This window comes from Lygodium microphyllum, chromosome 4 (genome assembly GCF_053477565.2).
Source record: "Lygodium microphyllum isolate KBCC chromosome 4, Lygodium_microphyllum_v1.1.10, whole genome shotgun sequence".
NCBI classification, from domain to species: Eukaryota; Viridiplantae; Streptophyta; class Polypodiopsida; order Schizaeales; family Lygodiaceae; genus Lygodium; species Lygodium microphyllum.
In genome coordinates this window covers 126,319,722-126,337,591 of record NC_141138.1, presented here as the reverse complement: position 1 = coordinate 126,337,591, position 17,870 = coordinate 126,319,722, and the positions used below count along the sequence as shown (strand labels likewise).

The 17,870-nt window shown below is 41.6% G+C and overlaps 1 protein-coding gene across 3 annotated transcripts in view; it reads right to left on the bottom strand.

Annotated features, from left to right (window-relative positions):
* LOC148037595 (uncharacterized) overlaps positions 1-17,870 on the bottom strand; it is a 151,554-nt gene that overhangs the window by 107,938 nt on the left and 25,746 nt on the right. For 2 of the 3 annotated variants that reach the window (XM_087676545.1, XM_087676544.1), the window contains exons 2-3: positions 7,117-7,287; positions 5,992-6,289 (exon numbers count right to left, since the gene is read on the bottom strand). In XM_087676545.1, coding sequence (XP_087532671.1) covers positions 5,992-6,289; positions 7,117-7,287 — 469 coding nt within the window. The remainder of the gene's footprint in view (positions 1-5,991; positions 6,290-7,116; positions 7,288-17,870) is intronic. The other variant, XM_087676546.1, reaches the window with a different exon arrangement.

The following is a 17,870-nucleotide window of genomic DNA, read 5'->3' as shown; positions in this document are numbered from 1 at the left end:
ATGACACTCTTACACCAGCCACTCGACTATAGTATTAGAGGTTCGGTCATCTCAACTACAGCTTATTGCCAAAACACATACTCAAAACATGGTCCATGATCTCCCACAATGCGCATGCTAGCTACTTACCTTTATGAAGAATGTCTCCTTGGAAAAGTATCAATTTCCTTTTCCCCAGGACGCTCGTTTTGGTGCCCAAAACCAGCCTTCCTTCTTGGATAGGGTGGTAGATCACTTGATTTAACACTTATTACAACAAAAAAATAATTCACAAATCTGAAATATAAACTTTATCACAATTATCTTGGTTGCTACTCTAACCATTGGGCCTTCAATTAATGGGCATGTGCTTTGAGGTAGCTAAGAAACCCTAATTTCTAATGTAAATTAGGGTTTTGACAGCAAATGCACTTCTGTCCACTTTCCATCTACTAGGAATGGCTGAGAATGGCCGACGGTTTATTAGAGAAAGGGAGAAATGGCTGGAGAGAGAGAATATTCCACATTTCCAGCCCTAGACAATAACAGTATTAAAATCCCCAAGTTTGCCCCTTGATTCTAGCACATGCAAGCACAAATTGGGTCTTCTACACTTGCATGCAAATCAGCTTTGCTGTAGATTAGCAATCCTTCTAAGATCTGCTGTGATTTCTCATCTTTCCAGCAAATCTCCTTTTTGCATGGCTGAAATTTGATAATACAATTCTTAAGACTACTAAAAAACCCTAATTTCTGCCAAAGATCAAAGCTATACCAGCAAATTAGAGCTGAGAAATATCAATTCTACTAAGAGAGAAGAGATGAGCAACAATTTAGAAAATTCTCCATCTTTCTCATGACAAAAATGCTACCACAACAATCACTCTGCTATTCCAGCTCTAGAAAGTGTTGTAGATTTGGTCTCTTTGATGTTCCTAATGGTTCTGTTGCTCTCTCTAAGCCCACCACTTAATTCTCCACCCTCACATCTGCCCCAAACAACCTAGAATGGGAGAGAAAGAACCCTACATGGAAGATACACTTGCATGCAGCCCAAACATTTGGCAAATTCCATTTCCATTGAAGTGTCCACATGCAAAAATGATCTACCTAACCATTTGGTCCTCATTTTTTATAACATTTAATACTTCAGCTTCAAATTGTCATGGTTGCTACGTGTTTTTGCCTACCAAAAGAAATTCGAACTCTTAACCATCAGCAGGTCAAACAAATAGATTGGCTAGGGTTGCTGAAAGCGAAAGTGCCTAGGTTTCATTTTGCTTGATAAAAAATAAAAATAAAAATCCGAATGTAAATAAGATTTGTCAGAATTAGAAGTTTACGTAAACCTTTTTTTTTGTTAGATTTGGTCCTCATTTTTAATAACATTTAATACTGCCCAACCTCAACTTTAAATTTCTAAACTCTTTGAACTTGAAAGTGTTAAAACTTTTCATAAACCTTAGTCTAGGACATTAAATCTTTTAAATCTCTAACCTCCATGTCACCAAAAGTAATCTGCAATGGCAAATTTAATGTCCCTAACCAAGTTTTGACCTAGGTACACCATTGGCATCTATCCCCAACAACTTTTACCAATGTCCCCCACTACCAAAGCTAGGATTGTTTGTCACTATGACACACATGTGCACCTCACACATGCACAACTGAAGTGTCCAAACAGCATCAAGTTAAAAAGTCACATCCGTGTGATAGTGCCTCCCATAAATTTCATCTTATTCACAATAATAGAGCAACATATATCAAAGGATTCTATTAGTTCATTATTTGAAATAATCAAAATATATTTGACAATTCTTACAATGCTTTCAATCAAAGGATCATAAGCCAATGTCCACACCCTTGGAACCTAGTTTTCATTTCTCTTTTGATGAAGGAAGAGTGTGAAAAACAATATCTTGATTGCATTCCATCTGCAAACGGATCCATATAGTATGATCCGTCCAATCTAATTGAATGTGTACGATCCATCCAATTTTCATTCCTTTTTCTGGGGGGTGAGTCGTTCTTCAAAAAAAAGTTTTTTTTTTGCTTTACGCTTTTCCTCTTTCTTCTCATTGACCTCTACCTATACATCACTTACAGTCTCTTGTTTTACCTCTCTTACAAAGCTCCTCTACTCTTCTCTCTCCATCCACTTCTCTCTACCTCTACATCCTCCTCTTCCTCTTGTGTCTCATCCCCTATGTGTAGCTCTATTCCTATTTTCTCTTCCTTTAACCCTTCTTTCCCTTTCCCTTCCCTTGCCTCTACCTATATCTCTATATTCTTTACTCCTATTAAATGCCTAAGCCTCTTCATGAAGCCTTCACATTACACAAAACACACCTTAAATCTCAGACTTTAGTTTTCTTTTGTATCTACTACTTTTGTACTTGCCACTTCACACTTGTGACTCGTTATACTATGATTCATGAATCACGATCCATCATTGCAGCTAGCTTCTATTTTTGATCCATTGTACATGTCTTCAATCTTATAAATGAAATTGGATCTTGAAAATTGCTTGTGACTAGAGTCTTGGATGTACATTTTGTCTCAATCTCTCATCATGTTTATCACTTCTTGCTGAAAATTGAAGCAAAGATATTTGTGATTTGTAAATTATATTAGTATTGAATGGATAATGCCTTTTGACACTATCTCATGGGTAGCCACTCTCATGTTAAAACAAGTAATATTTAATAGTCTAATCCATAATTTTCTATGTATTTTTTAATGACTCTACAAAATACCAAATTTTATTCAAGAGTTTTTTATGTACATTCGATATCGTACTAAGTCCATAGAGTGGATAAATTTGACAGATCGTACCTAACTACCCTAGAAAACATGCAAGCAATAGAGACGCTGCTGAATACTAAAAGAGATAAACCACAAAACAAGAACACAAATGCTCAATAAAAGAAAAAATGAGCCATGGAATCTATATATCAAAGCAAGAAATGATACATACAAACCACATATGCTATAGCAAAAACTAGAGTGCCTCCAATCACACCCTCTCCAATGGATACAGATGTGCAATAAACAAGGAGAGTGGAGAAAAGGCATCTACAAGGCGCAACACAACCAAGCTAGACATAAATAGTTGTTGAAAGGCCCACTCAAGAGCTTGCCCGAACGCCCAAATGGTTGAACACTAAAATCCATGAAATGTGCTAATGATAACAACATTTCTTCGATCCTAGGCGACAAGTACAAAACCCCTAAAAACCAACACCATAACCCATACCACAATAGAATCCACCACAAACATGTACCACCATAGTACATATAATGATGACAAGTAGAGAGCACCACGGATAAACAAGCACTGGGTAATCAAGCCAATGCTAAGGTGCCTTGAAAAGACACTCCTATCCATGTCAATCATACCAATCCTTAAAAACAGAGAATAGAAATAGTTAAATTTCAATGACCGTCACAAACTGACTCCGTAGAAAGCACATCACAACCATGAATTCCTTACCTTTAGCTACACCACCAAAGGGATCCCCTCATGCACGAATACAACAAAAGCAAACACAACTCTTTGTCTAACCTCCCATTGTGAGCTTAAAAGCAATCCCACTCCTAGATTTGCACCGCTAAATTGCATCAATGCATATACAAAGCCACACTCAAGGTCCAACACTCTTGAATATAGATGAGTCCAAAATGTGTCTATCACGAGGACGTGAATTTTTATTGCTTTGCTTAGCATTTGATTAAAAGTTAATCAAATGTGCTAATGTGACTTGCACATGTAATATGTAAGTCAATTATTTCACAGTGTGGAAATTGGGACCCCAAGATATCAATTGGTATCAAAGGCAAAAGTTGTTATAAGTTATATCTAACATGTACTAGGTGATACCCAGTGTCAGATTTTGGCCTAGACTAATTATTTAGCCACTAATGTCAATGGTGGCATTTGAGACTAGGCATTAATTATTAATTAATGTCGGTCTAAGGGCTAATAATCGCTCAAGAATACTTGAAAGACAAATTAGCCTAGCCAATTTTATTATTGGCTAGTGAAATTAACTTTTTGAGCACTAAAATAATTATTAAATTAATTTTCAAAATTAATCTTTTGAAATTTGATTTAATAAGTTGGATAATGTTAAAAAACGGGATAAGAAGGTTGCTACTTGTCAAAATTTGAATTTCAACAGGTAAAATTGAGAAATTTCAAGGAGATTCAAAAGGCAAAGCAGTCAATATCAAATTTAGGAATGAATTTGTCTTTCAAGGAGCAAGGTAAAGGCCAATCCCTAAGCAAACCAAGGCACAAATTGGTTTGGAGGCTTGCTAGTCAGTTTTAACAAAATGAGGCACTTCGATTAGCAGAGGAGATCAGAGGATCTCAATTATACTCTTTCCGTTTGCGATATAAGATAAAGAAATACCATAAGGGGCACTAGTTTTGGGTCCAACAAGGTGTCCAATGTCCAAAATTAAAGTGGTAAAGTGGGCATCTTCAGTTTACGTAAATTTTATATTTGCTGTAATTAGTGCTTGATCAAGTTATTTACCACCCTATCCGAGAAGGAAGGCTAGTTTCAATGCCACCTTCGAAACCCTCTCACACTCTCTAAAAAACTAGAGGTAAGGAGTGATAGTACACGAGGGCTAAAAGATCAATTCTTAGTCACAATGGCATTGGCCAAGGCAACCACAATCTAAGGAGAGAGAGGAATAAAGTGCAGAGTGAGTAGTGCGCACCACAACAACCAGCACATGAACCATCTCTTAAGCACCCAAATAATAGTGGTAATAATAATAATGAAGGCAATGGAGAATGAGCCAATCTTAGGTGGCAAGCGATGACTACGGCAAGGTTAACAACTGAAAGGTAAAGTGACATGGATGACTATAAGAGGTGTGTGAAACAAAGGGTGATGTGTTGCAATCATCGAGCTGACAACCAGAAGTCAAAGTGCAAAGGTGACAGGACTGGAAACAGGTAAGTGGCAGCAGCAGCTGGAAGAACGTGCACGGTAAGCAGCTAGAAACACAGGGTTGGCAGCACACGCATCAAGCAGAAAATTGGCCTGCGGCTCACCCAGTTCAGTCATGAACAGCCAGCAATCCAACTATGAAGTGCACCATTCAGCAGCCCATTGACCAAGCAACGCAGCCTATTGCAGACCTGTTACACCAGGAACAGTAAAAGCAACACACCGAGACCAACTGCTTCATCATCGGATACCACACGAGAAAGAGATACAGTGCACAAGCAATAGAAATAACTCTTGAACACTGAAGAATGAACAAGAAAGCAAGAAAACAAGAACTCGGTGAATGAAGAAACACGCCATGAAATCCATTTACTAAAGCATGAGAAAATCTGTACAAACCATGCAGGCTATGGTGACCACGGGAGTGCCTCCAATCACACTCTCGAATGGATGGAGATGTGCAATAAATAAGGAGAGTCAAGGGGAAGCACCTATAAATAGGCCATAGGGTGAGGTCCAAGACAACTTAGCCAAATTAAATGGCCAGCCAAATGCCCACTCAAGCACCTGCCTAAATGCCCAAATGTAATCACTTAACATGTAAAGTAATCCATTTGAATGCACTTGTGAAACCATGAACAAAATATGGGGCCACGTTGGAAATGCTAATTGTTGAGCCAGTAGATAGCTTTTAAAAGTGTTCTATGGGGGTTTTGGTCCCCTTTTTTTACTGTGATCGTGGGTGGTGGTGATGGTGTGGTGTGTGAAAGAGATGGGTGAAAAAGCTGAGCCAAGGGAACAGCATTGGTAAGGTCAGCACATCACCCATTGATCCCAACGCCAAGCAATGATCCTAAGACTAGAGTTTAATATAAGAATTTGAAGGATCTCCTTTCTAGTCTTTTGAGGTTACATACCCTCCAAATTCCCATTTAAGCAACCTAGTACTAATTCTTTCAAATAACATCGGCTGACAAAAATAGAAGAAGAAAACTCCAATCCATTTTTTTTATTAAAAATGTACAGATCCACTGAAGATACTCACCAGATACGGACTCGAAAAATGAGGAATCAAATATGCCATCAGTGTCAGCCTCAAACTTTTCCTGAAAAGTACAGATTTGTGCTTCAGGATTTAATTTGCGCAAGGCCCTTCCAGCAGTTGGTGACTTTGGCCTCCCTAGATCATCTATATGATACAACAACTGATCAGTATAATTAGGTTTAGTAATGTGGTCCATATCTGTTATTGTAATGCTCCCGTTTGGGCTGCATCCTACGCCCATAAGAACCAAGTTCTTCAAGACCTCACAGCCGATTCCACCTGCACCAACAACCAGCCACTGATGCCAGGGGAGAATCTTGTCAAAATATAGGTGTGCAATGTAGTCAAGATAAGATGCGTGACCTTAACAATGGACAGACCAAGTACAAAACGATTTACCTGGCACTTGTTAATTTATTTCACAAAAATCTTATTTATAGTAGATCATTGCATACAGTTTGAAAATCTCTCAGAAGTCTTCTTTACAGTTTAATGGAAAAAGAGCACTAGGCATAGGTGAACTTAAAATGATCTACACTTGAAAATGTGCTTGAAAGCATGGCAACAATAAACACAATTTTTTACATCAGAACTAGAATGTCTGACAGTTAAAAACCGGACAACCAATAAGATATTGAAAAATTGGAGACTACACAAATAAAAGGGCCCAAGATTAAATACTTAAACAGAAGTATCAGACACTGGAAATCCATAACAAAAAAATCTCACCACTCTTGAGTCTTAGCTTTTAAAATAGCACTCACACATGCTACCAAAAAAAAACAAATATTTGAGAAGTGAAAAAGTGCTATGCATTATTAGTTAGCGCAACAGTTTCCAAGATAACAAATTTAGTCCTCTGTTTGTTAACACCTTGATTGACATGAATCAAGATGAAGGAAGTGAGTCCTTGACACTACACAAGCACCAACCTGTACATATGCTGAAAAACATCTCATTACTCCTCCGTGCTTACACTCTGAACTAACCAGAGCTCTGAAGACTAAGCTACCCAATCTAATAATTATCCCCTCATATAGATCCTCTAGGCTGATATACATAAAGAATGACAATAAATCACTTCTAACTTTTATTCATGTACATTGTACAATGACCAATGGATACCTGCAGATCACCAAGCTTTTGTTGAAACTCCCTGCCAAACAATGCAATTTGAGAATCATATCGTGATTGCAATGGAGCTCTTTCCAAGCTATTTACAGACTGCAATGGCTCACACTCTACAGCATCGAAATAAATCCATTGATGTAGAGGTTTAAATGCTTTCCCTAACACCTGCAACCCTTTCAATTTTCAGAAGCATAAAAGAATGTGCAGACTGAAAGCAAGATCTGATTCCATAACCTAACATTCTGATAACTGGTACATCCACACTCTGCAAAAATAAAAACTGGCTGCCCTTTAAAGGAGTCATCCAACTGTCAGTAACAGGGACTACTGTTAACCTGACTTAAAATACAAGAACGGTTGCCACACTGACTAGAGTGTCCAAATGCACAATAAACATTACTGTAGCTTTTGATGAGATTGGAGGAAGAGAACAATAAAACTGCAGCGCGTGCAACCCCTATCATAAGACTAAGACTTAAGACATTATAAGAGTCATAGAAATGACTCCAATAACAAGGAATGCTTGTAACAAAATGAACCATGTCATTCTAACAGTAATCATCCATCATTCATAAGCTCTAATTTGAAAAACTCGTGAGGTTTAGAGAGTTCCTAATTCCATTCATAAGACTTGAGACATGACAGAGTCATAGAAGTGACTCCACTGACAAGGAATGCTTGTAACAGAATGAACCATGTCGTTCTTTTTTTCATGAATAAGTGTATATTAATATTGGGATATTTACATCCGGCCATCAAGCCAACCAAACATAAAGGATACAAGTCTCACCTTTTTACATCAGACCTTGAGGTCAGCAAACACATACAACTAAAAGTCTACAACAACACCTACACAAAAATGTCACTCAGAAAGAACAGCTGGAGTAGAGCGAACAATATCCAGCCAACGAGCAGCAATGTCAAGAAGAACCAGTTCAGCTGGGACCATAGAGGAGATCTACCATAACACTAAACCACGGACATGGGCCACATGACCATGGATACCTGATACCGAATCAAAAATGAAGGCATTCCGAGTGCACCAAATATGCCACAGGGTTGTCCATCTAAGGGAATGGAAAAGCCAGGAATAATCTAAATGCAAAGAAGACGAGGAAACCATCTTTCCCATGATCCACGAACAAACTGTTATCCGGTGCTGAGTTCCCACAAACCACACATGGGAAACAAAACTCCAAACTTGTCTAGCAACAGGGCAAGAGACAAAGAGATGTAGCACTGTTTCATTGCATGTAGCGCATAACACACAACCACCATCCGAGATCTTGCGAGCATACAACACATCGCCAGTTGGAAGACCCCCAATACGTAGCCTCCCCATGAACACTTTACCCTGATACGGAACCTTAGACTTCCAGAGCTGGATGAATCTTTCCTGCCACTTCTTTTTACAATCCCGAATATGCCATACTTTATTAGCCTTTTCCGTGACCCATCTCTTGGCCTGCACCATTTGATGATAAATCTGGTTGGCTGACCCTTTCTCAAAATCATCAAGAATCATGAACTTCCAATCACGCCAGGGAGAACACGGCTATAATACTGGCAAAGGGGAGAACCTCAAAAGCATGTCCTGTATAGACGACCAAATGTCATGATAACCTCGAGGCACCCGGAAGTACTGACGAATATACCGAAAAGAATAAAAATGGAGTTGTCCAGGAATGACACCATCAAGAATTGTCTACAACCCCAAACGAGCCATCCAATTAAACTTATCCCTCTACAAATCTTTATGAGGCCAATCCCTCTACAACATGGAAGTAGCCAACACTTCACCTCGCAAGGAATTCTCCTCCTTACGAGAGTTAGGAGGGCGCTAAACTACAAAACGTAACATTGCCTGCCAAGAGGCGATCAAATGAGAAAGGAGAAAAGACTGAGAGACCTTTACAGGTCTTGTGGAATTAAGCACATGCCACCAAGAAGCATGAATAACCATGCCGCCTTAAGAGATTCCAACCTTTTCTATGAAAAATTTTGCAATATCTGACCAGGGATGATTCTCCATATATAATGCCTACAAAAGTGCTAGCCTCAAGGCTATCATATGCAAGTTAGCATCCAACAAAGCTCCTTCCCCCATCCGTTTAGGAGTAATAATATGTTGCCACGAAATCCACACCTGACCCAAGCGATTCCCTTTCTTTTTCCACAACATGAATCGGATAGGTTGAACCAATTCCAAAAGAGACTTCTCGGTCCAAGGAAGAAGAGGCAGGAAAAACGAAATCATGCTGATCATGATGCATTGAGCAACCTTAAGTCGCACATGAAGAGGCCAGTCTTGAGACTTCCACTACATGAACCGATCACGAATATGGGATGACATCCAATCCAGCAATGTACGGGGAGCAACATCCACACCAATAGGATAGCTCAAATGTCTAGTTATGTTTCCCTCAGAAATCACAATTCCATGCTAGCCCAAGGCCTGCAAATCATTCTCCATGCAAGAAAGCAGTGTAGATTTCTAAGTGTTAATATGAAGTCTTGATGTGATAGCAAAAATATTCCATGCAACCATTGCTCGATTAACATTTGAGCGATCAGCCTTAAGAAACATCAAGGAATCATCAGCTAAAGATTGCCCCAAAAGTTGGGCCCCACTAGGAAGAGTCAGACCAACAATCTCCCCTTGATCAGCCAACTTGTCCAACAGTGAAAGCATCAAATGAGTGACTGAAGCGAACAGCATAGGACTGAGAGGGCAACCTTGTCGAAGAGACCGGGACAAGGCAATTTCATCCGTGATCCCACCATTAAGTGCAATGCGGGCTACAGAACCTTAACTAATAGTATCCACAAGAGAAATCATACAAGGCCCAAATCCCATGGTGGTCATTAGCTCCCATAAAAAGGACCAACTAACATGATCAAATGCCTTTTCAATATCAAGCTAAAGCATCACCATGCCATTCTAACAGCAATCATTCATCATTCATAAGCTCTAGGCTGAAAAACTTACTAGGTTTAGGGAGTCCTTGATTCCAAACAGAACAAAGCAAAGAAAAAAGCTCCAAGAATTGTGACACCAAGGAATGCCCAAATGCAAATCATATCCTTGTCACAGCTATTTGCCCTACGAATATAGATGTTTAATTAGTATTGTGTCTACATAAAGATATAGTAGGTTGTCAAACCCAATCTAGTCCAAACTACTATGGGAACTCGTGTCCAATCCTAAACGTACTCTAAAATCATGAAACGGGCCCCTTCAGTGACCCAAAGGGCAGTAACTATTAAATGTGAAATTTGCAAATACTAATTACAGCAAAATAGTAAAATTTTAGCAAATAAAATACTATTAGATGTATGCAATTATGCTCCTGCTCACCATGCGAACACTTGTTGGCCCAAAGCTTGGAGCCCCTTTCAGAATTTCTCTAGATTACTCAGAGATTGCTCCAAATTTCTAGCAGTTTCTTGCACTGTACCTATTCTATGGATGCTTAGTGGCTCTTGCACCTTCATTGTTGAACTTGACTCTACATCCTCCAAAAGCCCATCTGTAGACTTCAGTCTGCCAAGCCTAAAAATGACAGCATCCATTTGAGCTCAATCTCACCAAGCAAGCTCTCCCCAAGTTGTTCATCTCAGTCCTCTTGAACCACTTCATTGTTCCTTTCACGAACATAGTGGTTTCTCTCAACAAAACTGACCCAGAAGTACTCTCTTAAAGACAAATGCCTAGAAAGCCTCTGAGCAGAGGCGTAGATCTCAGCCCTAGAGCCTAGGCATACCAGTCCTGAAGATAAAGAGAAGAAAAACAGCAGCAAAAATCTGTTGGATAAGGCACTCCAGACCTGCCAAGTTGATTCCCAATGCACACGTAACTGATTTGGCTGTTGCCCTCACTTACATACATGCTGCACCTGTGAGAGTGCACAATGGAAGAGAATCACGCACATGGAGAGAGAGAGACAGAGACAGACAGACAGACAGAGACAGAGACAGACATGGCAAGAGATGAAGGAAAGAAATCTGCAATGATTGAAGAAGCATGTCGAATACAAAGGAGAGGACAGATCAGTCCCTGCACACAGCCTGAGGCATCAACAAGGGCACCCGATCAGGCTGAATAATGATGACAACACCATCAACAATGAAGGAGTTGGTGATGGAGACGATGACCAGGATAGAGAGTATGCAGCCTGCTATCCATGCCAAAGAAGGAGGAGACTGCAGCCACCTGACAGAGCACCTGTGCGGTAAAAGAATGAGTGATCTGCCCCAGCCAGTGGCCAGCTATAAACAGCTGGGAATCAGCCAAACTGGCTGACCAGCTGCTGGCCTTTTTTTTTTTTTTTTCTTAAAGCTGAAGTGGCAACTCATGCAGTCGCAAACTATTGGGAAGGCTGGATATTATCTGACAGGGTAGCATCGGCTGGAAGGATGAATCTGACTGACAAACTAAGAAATGCACATAAACTAGATAAGAGCTCCTATGTCTTCGTCAAACTCTTACAGAGCTCACAGCCAAGGGATGACTGACTGACTGACATGAAAGAAGGCAAGCTAACACCCCGTCTCAGATCCTGGGAGAGTTTGAACACCCAACAATCTCATGTGATGAAGCATAGAAGCCTTGGGCAAAGGCTTCGTGAAGAGATCCACTGCATTGTCTGCCATAGGATGATAGTAGGCCACCACTAACACAGAATCCACAATTTACTCTCGTATATAATAACCTTGAACCTCTATGTGCTTCGTACGAGCATGAAACAAGGGGTTCTTGGCCAAAGCTAAGGCAATCTGGTTATCCATGTGCAACTGAGTGGGAGCTATCTGTGAAAAGCCAATCTTGGCCAACATCCGAAGGAGCCAAATTGCCTCCATAGCAGTGGAACAAAGAGCACTGTACTCAACCTCTATAGAGGAAAGTTCCACATCAAGCTACTTCTTACTGCTCCATGAAATAGCTCCATAGTGATAGGGAACAATCAGAATAGTCCCCCCAAGATGCCGAAATGCCATTTTTCGGACCGAAATCTCTTCCAAACTGCATCCCTGTCAAGTGGGACATTCCCTATTAGGAACGTGACAAGGAACGCCACGTACCACAAACCTTACCTGTAGAGTGAGTTGACTGTCCCACTTTATCACCTGCCAAATCACGTGTCTATCTCCCGCCAACGTCGCCTCTGCAGCCTCCATGTCTCTCATTCGTGTGCCTATCTTGGCTCTGCCCACAACACCACATGAATTGATTGAAATATTAATGTCATTGTGGATTATACACCTTGCCTTTAGTACTCCACAAGAATTATGAATGAAATTTTATTTTTTTTAATGTTGTTCATGTTCCCATGTCCCCCTTCCCTAGGTTTGGCATCCCTATCCTCGTTCATGTTTCATGTTTCTATGGATAGCTCCCTATCTGAGGAAGAAAACATAACCTGCAATGGATTGTCTCAAATCCACATCACATGCCCAATCTAAGTCACTCCATCTAGAAAGAGTGGCCCCATCTCCATACATGATCCCATAGAATCAAGTTCCATGTAATTAGCACAAACCGTGCACAATGGCTCTTCAATGAGCCTAAGTAGGCGACTTCATAAAGGAACACAACAATGCCACCAACAAGAAAATATCCAGTCATATGTGAATAAGCCAAATCAACGAGCCAACAAGGCACTTGTACCAAGTAGCATCTAGAAGGGGATCACCAATCACCAAAAGCTTGGACTCTAGGTCCATGGGGCAAGAAATGGCCGACACTCGGCATGCTAAACTCCAAAAGTACCTTGGAAATATATCTATGTTGGGATATGAAGATGCCCTATGCCATCTTATATATATCTCCAAACCAAGGAAGAAGTGTAGGATCCCAAGATTCATCATGTTGAACTCCTGTGGTAATATCTCCGGAGTCCAATCAACCTCCTATGAGTCACTCCATGTGATAATAAGGTCATCAACATACAAAATGACCAAGACTCACCTGTCACCCTCAACCTTATAGTAAAGGTTGGTGTCATGATCCGATTGATGGAAGCCACTCTCTAAGAATAGTATCAAGCATGAAAAGCTCGCTTCAAGCCATAGAGGGCCTTCTACAACCTGTATAGATGGTTCTCCTTCTCTTGCATAAGAAAACAAGGACACTATGAGACATAAATCTCCTCCTCTAAGACACCATTCGGAAAGGCAAACTTAATACCCATCTGGAAAACAAACCAATGGTGATGAGCAGCAAGAGCCAAGATAGCTCTAATAGTGGACATTTGAGCTATAGGTGCAAGGGTCTCTGAGTAATCCAACCCTACTCACTCGTCAAATCCCTTGGTAACAAGCCATACCTTATGCTTCTCTAAGGATCCATCTACAAGATACTTGGTATTATAGACCCACTTCACTCCAATCACCTTTCACTTCAAGGGACGTGGAACCAACTCCCAAGTCTAATTCCGCTCAATAGAATAAAGCTAAGCCTACATAGCACCATAGCAAAAGTCTTGTGCAAGAGCCTCATCAACTATAGTAGGCTCATGGTTCTAAAGAATCTATGGCATAAGGGTATAATTCACACAGAGTGAATTATCCCGTCTAGCCTAGGCCTTGAATCCTAGTTGATCTACATGGGCTAATGGGTGTCTCAACCTAATCTCAAGGAAATGTGTAATCCTTGACTCTTGCATGAGCCACTAATACCACCGGGGAATGGTGATAGGCTCATCCTGCTACAAAAGAGATCACATAGCCTCCAGTACTACCTTCAATGCAACTGTCTATGTAAGGGATTCCCCTGCTAAGAGAAGATAAACCCCCCCTGTCTAATAAAGAAGGTTCTCCCTCTGATAGCTCAATCTGACCAAACGAAACCTAAGGAGATGGGAAAGGGGTAGAAATACTCGATGATAAGATAGAAGACGGAGCCATCAAGGATCAAAGGGGAGAAGGAGAGAGAGATGGGGTAGTAGAGAAAGAAGGGGGAGGAGTCGCAAACAAAGAAGGGTTGCCAATGGATAGCCTAGAATTCTTAACATGAAATACTAGCTTTCGTGCCAAAGCAATGCAACTCTCATTGTCACAATGAAGGGTCATAGGACTTGTCTAAGGATTGCCAAGCTCTCCTAGTAACCTCCGAAGCCACACTAACTCACATATAGTAGAAGATGCCTCTCTATACTCTGCCTGTGTGGAAGAAAGGACAACCATGGGCTGCTTTTTACTACAACATGAGATAACATCTACACCCAAAGTAAAGCAATATCCTATCATTGACCTACGTTGGTCAACATCTCTTGCCCAATCTAATTTCGTCGAGCCTGTAAAAACCAAAGGCAAATCTCTCGTATCCACTGGATAATGAATCCCAAGATTTGGGTTCCCCTCAAAAACCGCAAAATCCTTATAGCAACCTTCTAGTGTACCATCTTGAGTTCACTCATGAACCGGGTCAACAAACCTACAGGAAAGCACAAATCAACCCGAGTGTTAAGAAGACAAATCGAGGACCCAATCAATTGCCTATAGTGACAAGCATCTGTCGTCAATAAATCTGCATGGGTAGTTCAAATCCATAGGAGCAGAAATGGCCTTCTTCTTCTTGCTCTTCTTCTTCTTCCAATAACCTGTCTTACCACATATATGACAAGTAGACTCCTTGGCTTTGTCCTGTTTGGACTTTCGTCCTTGTTCTTCTTCCCCTTCTGTTGGAAAGGGGAAACCAGTCAAAGCCTCCGAGTTGGGAGCCTTCTAACCTTTGAGTTGCTCCTCTTGGTCCAAGACCATAGAAACCAGCTCCTCCCACTTAAGGTCTCTGTCTGCCCTGAAGCAATCAAGGTAGAGTAGAATGCACTGAATCAGGGTGGTAAATGAGAAAGAAGAGTTATCAACATGTCCTCCAAAGTAATTGCCTTCCTTAAATTCTGGACCTGCATCTACAATTGCCAAAGCTTAACGATATGCTCCCGTATAGAAGAAAACTTGTTAGGACTCAAAGTCCTCACCTAAACCTCTAGAGACACCTGCTTCATCACAGTTATCCAACTGTACATTTCATCTAGCTCCAACTAAATCTCCTGAGCCACACTCAAGTGCTCAATGTGAGCAATTACAGAAAGAGTGCGAAAGAGAAAGTGAAAAGAACGGATACATGCATTCAATTTGTCCCAATGTGCTCATACCTTCATCAACTCGGCTTTCTCATCTACAAAAAGCTTGGAGACATCACGGGCTGTAGAATGGTCTATAGCCTTGGTCACCACCTCGGCCAAATTATAAAACTCCAAGATGGCAAGAATCATTACACGCCAAATGCAGTAATTCTCTCCATCAATCTTTTGATCGAAAGGAAGAGTTGGAAACATAGGGAACTTATGGTCCATAATAGCCTGAAGCTCCACATCAATTTCAATCGATCTTGTAAATGGAATAACATGCACAAAAACAAGGGCAGCCCCGTCTGACTCCACACATAGCACCGGTGTCTGCCAAGGCTTCTTCTACTCATCCTCAAAGATTTTCGCACGTCAAAGGTGATGAAAACTCAAAATCTACACTAAAAGGCTGAAAATGCAGTCTTTCCTCCTTCACCAACAACAAGGACCTGCAAAAAACAGCAATGATGCTCCATCTCCACGTAGTATCTGTATACTTGAGCCTCCATAGCTTGTAAACACAAACTTTTGTCGCAAAGAATCCTCTCAATCATGTCTACCCACAATCAATCTATCCTACACTACTCTAATACCATGACAAAGTGCAACAAATGCAAAAGCGCACGAACAAGCCTAAAAGACAATGGACATAAGAGAAAGGGAGTGAGAAAAGAGACAAAAGAACGCAAAAATCTGCAGTCAATGAATGTTGAAATGAAGAGGGCAGATGTACAAGGGATGTCAATGTATCTCCTCAAGCCCCATATCTATCTCACCAACACTTGGAAGACAAGTAATGGGGGCAAACTTGTTAGAGATCATAGCCTGTTTAGGCAGCTGCACAGTCAGCAGCAGCAGTCAGACCAGCAGCTGCAGTCGGACTGTGCAGTCGGACTGCCACGTGGCAGTCCGACTGCCTGCAGCCGTTTTTACCAGGCTGCACCCTATTTCTGGGGCCCCGTTCTAGGTGGTTTTTCACCTATTTATTGTCGACGACTTCAGCAGTCTACACATTCTTCTCTGTCGCAGATTACAGACCGGTGCCGTGCAGATTTCTGTCTCTGTTCACAGATTTCAGACAGCAGACAGTGCAGACTGCAGCAGACTTCGAGGTGGACAGCAGGTCGCATCGTCGAGGTGGAGACACGCAGTCCAGCGCACTGCGCCCGTGTATATCTTTGTATTCAGCATTCTTTATACAGCAGATCTTCATTGTACACTGTCTCTTTCTCTCCCTTTTTCTCTCTGCGTTCTCTCTCTCTCAATCCTACGCTTCTGCACCGCTGCACTCTGACATGGTATCAGAGCAATGTTTGAGGGCTGAATGAGCGCAGAATCAACCTGAAAAGGAGTTTCCATCGCGACACAAATTTGCGTTTTTTGCGTTTAAGGGCAGACAGGAGGGCTGCGCCTTGGAACAAGGCTGAAACGAGTGTGGGCGCACAGGAAAGGAGTACAGGTGGTGGATTTGCTGCTGTTTACTGCTGTTTGACGCGGAGGAAGTTTGAGTTTTCAACCTAAAAGTGTAGGTTTTGCTTTTTCATCGCCTCCGGCGGGTGAAGAAGCTTCGGGACGAGGAAGAGCCTTAGCAGGCTGAGTTTACTCAGTCAGAGGGGGCTGCTTTTGCGTTTGAGAAGGCATTGCAGGTGAAGATGTCTACAGAGATGGACTCGGAGTTCCATGCGATTATGGACCGAAAGGTGCCTATCTTACCGGCTCTTCCTACAGATCAGAAGCTCGACGGCAACAACTACCGCATTTGGCGCGTTATGCTGTTGGCCATTCTTGAGTCCTATGATTTGGCGGAGTTGGTACAGGAAGATATTGACCGGCCTTCGGTAAGAGATGAGTCCAAACTCTCTTCCGATGCTCGTGCGGAGTTGGCCAAGGCCCAGTCTCATTGGGACAAACTGAATGCCAGGATTCGATCCTTTCTCTTTCTATCATGCACTACAGCCGTGATCGCTCACATTGAGCACTTGACGGTGGCTCGTGAGATATGGCTGGAGCTTGATCAAATGTACAATCGGATGACCCTGATGAAGAGGGTTTCTTTGGAGGTACAGATGCGGACCTTGTCCGTCAATAAGTCTTCTTCGCTAAGGGAACACATTAACAAGCTAAGGCAGCTACAGATGCAGGTTCAGAATGCGGGGAAGCCAATTTCCTCCAAAGACATGGCGATCACACTCTTGTCCCAGTTGCCGCCACGATTCGGTACATTTTACTCTGCCCTTATTGCTTCGGGGCGAGAGTCTACTCTTCGGTGGGAAGAGTTGGTTCCTATGGTCTTGGACCAAGAGGAACAGTTAAAGGGACAGAATGCTTCCAAGACGGAGGCGTTGACAGGTCAAGCCTCTCAGAAGAAGGGGAAGGACCAAAAGAAGAAGAAGGGGGATAACAAGTCCAAGAAGGACAAGGAGAAGGACAAGGACAAAGACTCCACATGCCATATTTGTGGAAAGACTGGCCATTGGAAGAAGGATTGCCCTAACAAAGACTCGAAGGACACCAAGAAGAAGGAAACCAAGGATTCTGGAGTGGTGGGTGCACCCTCATCAGCTGCATTTCTACATTTAGTTGTCATTGAGGACGCTTCACCGAATGCTTCTGATGCTG